Genomic DNA, 5000 nt, shown 5'->3' on the forward strand with positions numbered 1-5000 from the left:
CACACACACACACACACACACACACACACACACACACACACACACACACACACACACACACACACACACACACACACACACACACACACACACACACACACACACACACACACACACACACACACACACACACACACACACACACACAACACACACACACACACACACACACACACACACACGGCACACACACACACACACACACACGGTACTCACACGGCACCAACTGACAACTAGCTACGGTTTAAACCAACGGTCAGAAAACCTGCTAGTTTAACCGTGTGTGTGTGTGTGTGTGTGTGTGTGTGTGTGTGTGTGTGTGTAACTAGCTAGTTAATATAAGTCAGAGGTATTAATTTACTGTAGGTGGATGTTTTTAAAGTCCAGTTTAATTCAACATAAACCAAACGGTTAAAAACGGCGTTGAGATGTGTTTTTATTTTAAATATTAATCAAACGAACACGTAGATTCAACATGGAAACAAAAAACTAATTTAAGGCTAAAAAACAGGCTGTGTTACATCTATACTTCTAGTCAACTTCAGTCAGTTATTTTTGGGTAATTTGGTCGGAAAGAAACCAACATTTCTTATAATGAAAGTTAGAAAACAACAGAAGGTTAAATACATGTTGGTGAAGTCTCTGTCTATCACTGGAGGAGGTAACTACTATAGGTCTATGGTCCACTGATAATATTAATATTCTATCACTGGAGGAGGTAACTACTATAGGTCTATGGTCCACTGATAATATTAATATTCTATCACTGGAGGAGGTAACTACTATAGGTCTATGGTCCACTGATAATATTAATATTCTATCACTGGAGGAGGTAACTACTATAGGTCTATGGTCCACTGATAATATTAATATTCTATCTATCTCTGGAGGAGGTAACCTATATAGGTCTATGGTCCACTGATAATATTAATATTCTATCACTGGAGGAGGTAACTACTATAGGTCTATGGTCCACTGATAATATTAATATTATCAACTGTGTGTCTGTGGTGACATCTCCTGGGAAATATCCTGTATTACACTTTTCCTCCATTGTATACAGACAAGAAAATAAAAGTATGAATGCACACTATTTAACTATTTAACGATGAATGGTGAATCAGTAATCTATATAAAGGCTATAATCAGTATTTTTGCTTTAACAAACATCATTATAATCTTGGCTTCTGAGCAACAAAGTGAGAAAACAACCAAAAATAACTTCAAAAATAGAGACAAGAATGTCTCAAAAAGTGAGAAAAACTTTCCATCAAATAAGCTGATTAATATCTAAAGACTAAGTGTGTGTTTGTGTGATTTGTGTGTCAAACAGAGAGCCAAGTTCCCGTCCAGGAGGCCTGTGGACCATCTGATCCTGGACAGACAGAAGCAGGATGCTGCCAGAGAAGAGATCCAGGACTTCACCAAGAACCAGCAGAGCTTCAACATGAAGACTTGGTGGCTGCAGACTTCAGACCGACGCTTCCTCCAAGGATCCGTCCAGAGACAAGTCGGAGCTGCTCTGACCCAGCAGGAGGTCCACGTGGACCAGAGGAGGGACAGGTCGGTCTGGGACACAAAATATCAAAATATCTCTTATTCAAGATTCCTTTCTGCTACGTTCAAACTGCAGGCAAAAGTGGCCCAAATCAGATTTTTTTTTTGGGGTCCAGTGATCAGGTCAGACTTTTTCAGAAGTAGTGTGAACACTCAAATCTGGCCCAGATTTAGACCACTTCCATATGTGGTCCTGAAGGACCAACCAAGGCGCTGACAGAGATAAACAAAAGTTGTCCTCGAACTCCGAAAGTTTTGAATAAACTTTGTCTCTGTGAAGCTTCACACTGGAATCTGATATAGGGCACATTTTAAAAGGTCATGATCGCATCTGAGGAAAAGAATCTGAACTAAGCATTAAGACTTGTGGTGTGAACGTAGTCTTATTTGTCATTTTAATGCTCCACTTAAAAACAAAACTGTGTTTCACACATCCACCAGTCACAAAATAAATTAGTGCTAGACAGCAAAAACTTTAAAATTACGAGCTCAGATATGAAAATAGTTCATAAATCAGCCAAGATTACGCTGAATTAGAATTGAATATAAAGTTATACTGCCACTGGAGAATCGTCTAAAAGCGTTCTTCTTGATTTTTCTGACTTTCGTATATTAATTAGACTTCTAGATTTCCATCAGGCCAGATGTGTCCACGGGTCTGAACACAGACACAGTTACGGTATTAAGTACTGGACTTATGTGACAATACTTTGTTTTGTACTTTGATCTGATCTCCACCTGGCTGTCTGTCTCTCACCTGCCCCCCCATCTGTTTGTCTATCTGCCCCCCTGCCTGTCTGTCTGTCTCCAGGCTGCGTGTGCTGCTGGAGGAGGAGGAGCAGCAGCTCCTGCAGGAGATGGAGGAGAAGATGGAGACTCCGGTGGAGAGACAGGCGAAGATGAGAGAACGAGCCAAAGCTCTGAGAGAGAGGAGAGAGACAGACAGGCAGAAGATGGTCTCAGAGAAGATGGATCAGCTGTTCAGGTAAACAGAGAGACAGACAGGCAGAAGATGGTCTCAGAGAAGATGGATCAGCTGTTCAGGTAAACAGAGAGACAGACAGGCAGAAGATGGTCTCAGAGAAGATGGATCAGCTGTTGAGGTAAACAGGTCCACTTCCTCCACCCTTTCACATTAAAAGCCTCCCAGCCTGCTCTCATTAATGGAGTGTCCAGCAGCAGCTGTCCCCAGTCTGAGTGAAGGTCTCTAACTCTGATCACTCCCAGAGTTCTGGAGACTCCCAAACCTTCTCACGTCAAGGACCCCCAAACACACACTAGACCACAAGACCCCATCTGAGCTTTCTGCACAATAAAAGACAAGAAAAAAAGTTGTAATATTTAAAGAAAAAAATGTAAATATTTAAAGATTTTTTTTTTTATATTTAAAGATTTTTTAAAAATATTTCACGACAAAAATTGAAATATTTCAAGAAAAAAAAATTCTGATATTTTAAGATTTTTTTTTAAATATTTCAAAAAAAAAGTTTAGTAAAGTTGAACTACATTTCACTCATAATACTTTTACTGCAGTAAGATTTTGGAAGCAGTGGAGTATTATCATTGAGGGAATCACTACTTTTTCTGCAGTAAAGTAATCAGATTACTGTCTCTAACACCAGTGATCAGTGTGTACCAGTATGTGTCCTGTAGTAAAGTAATCTGATTACCAGGGACCAGTGTGTACCAGTATGTGTCCTGTAGTAAAGTAATCTGATTACCAGGGACCAGTGTGTACCAGTATGTGTCCTGTAGTAAAGTAATCTGATTACCAGGGACCAGTGTGTACCAGTATGTGTCCTGTAGTAAAGTAATCTGATTACCAGGGACCAGTGTGTACCAGTATGTGTCCTGTAGTAAAGTAATCTGATTACCAGGGACCAGTGTGTACCAGTATGTGTCCTGTAGTAAAGTAATCTGATTACCAGGGACCAGTGTGAGGAGCTGAGGACGGTGCAGAGCCAGCGCAGAGAGCAGCAGGTGTGTTTGGAGCGAGCAGCTCAGCTGGTGATTGGCCAGCAGCAGCGCCAGCGCCAGCGGCAGGAAGAACAGCTGTTTGCTGAGCTGTGGGAGGCCGACCGGCGAGCCAAAGACCAGAAAGAGGAGCAGGAAGCTCAGCGGCGCCAGAACAGGAACCTTCAGACGCTGGACGCCATCAGGACTCAGATGGAGGCAGCGGAGCAGCAGAGACAGAAACACAAAGAGCTGAGAGAGGAGGAGGCAGCACTCATGGTCTGTTATTATATTACATAGAGATTACATCATCACATGGTCTGTTATTATATTACATAGAGATTACATCATCACATGGTCTGTTATTATATTACATAGAGATTACATCATCACATGGTCTGTTATTATATTACATAGAGATTACATCATCACATGGTCTGTTATTATATTACATAGAGATTACATCATCACATGGTCTGTTATTATATTACATAGAGATTACATCATCACATGGTCTGTTATTATATTACATATATATTACATCATCACATGGTCTGTTATTATATTACATATAGATTACATCATCACATGGTCTGTTATTATATTACATAGATTACATCATCACATGGTCTGTTATTATATTACATAGAGATTACATCATCACATGGTCTGTTATTATATTACATATATATTACATCATCACATGGTCTGTTATTATATTACATATATATTACATCATCACATGGTCTGTTATTATATTACATATAGATTACATCATCACATGGTCTGTTATTATATTACATATATATTACATCATCACATGGTCTGTTATTATCACAGAGCTTTATATTACATATATTACATCATCACATGGTCTGTTATTATCACAGATATTTATATTACATATCTGTTATTATCACATGGTAGAGTTATTATCACATGGTCTTTATATTACATATATTACATCATCACATGGTCTGTTATTATCACAGAGCTTTATATTACATATATTACATCATCACATGGTCTGTTATTATCACAGAGCTTTATATTACATATATTACATCATCACATGGTCTGTTATTATCACAGAGCTTTATATTACATATATTACATCATCACATGGTCTGTTATTATCACAGAGCTTTATATTACATATATTACATCATCACATGGTCTGTTATTATCACAGAGCATTATATTACATATATTACATCATCCGAGAGTTTACAGTTTACACGTGTTAAACTCGAGGCCCGTGGGCTGAACTCGGCCCCTCCCAGATTTTGATCCGGCCCGTATATCAATTTAAGTTCACAATACATGTTGGCTTGTGCACCAAATCAAAAAGACGGGATGTTTTTCTTGATTTGCTAAATTCTATGATGGCTAAGGAAGTTTTTTTGCTGACTTTTGTTGTTGGGCTTTATGTCAAGAACAATGTGACAAAAGTGTAAAAAAAGAAACAAGAATTATGAGAAAAGCGCTTA

At 38.9% G+C, this 5000-nt stretch overlaps 1 protein-coding gene across 3 annotated transcripts in view; it reads left to right on the forward strand.

Annotated features, from left to right (window-relative positions):
- The window catches only part of LOC114570787 (cilia- and flagella-associated protein 53), a 10006-nt gene that overhangs the window by 281 nt on the left and 4725 nt on the right, over window positions 1-5000 (forward strand). Inside the window, exons 2-5 of one of the 3 annotated variants that reach the window (XM_028601353.1) lie at window positions 1334-1563; window positions 2369-2503; window positions 2563-2660; window positions 3486-3789. In XM_028601353.1, coding sequence (XP_028457154.1) covers window positions 1334-1563; window positions 2369-2503; window positions 2563-2660; window positions 3486-3789 — 767 coding nt within the window. Of the gene's footprint in view, window positions 1-1333; window positions 1564-2368; window positions 2661-3485; window positions 3790-5000 lie in introns of all 3 variants that reach the window. The other 2 variants (XM_028601352.1, XM_028601354.1) reach the window with 2 other exon arrangements.

This window comes from Perca flavescens, chromosome 16 (assembly GCF_004354835.1).
Source record: "Perca flavescens isolate YP-PL-M2 chromosome 16, PFLA_1.0, whole genome shotgun sequence".
In the NCBI taxonomy this organism is placed as follows: domain Eukaryota; kingdom Metazoa; phylum Chordata; class Actinopteri; order Perciformes; family Percidae; genus Perca; species Perca flavescens.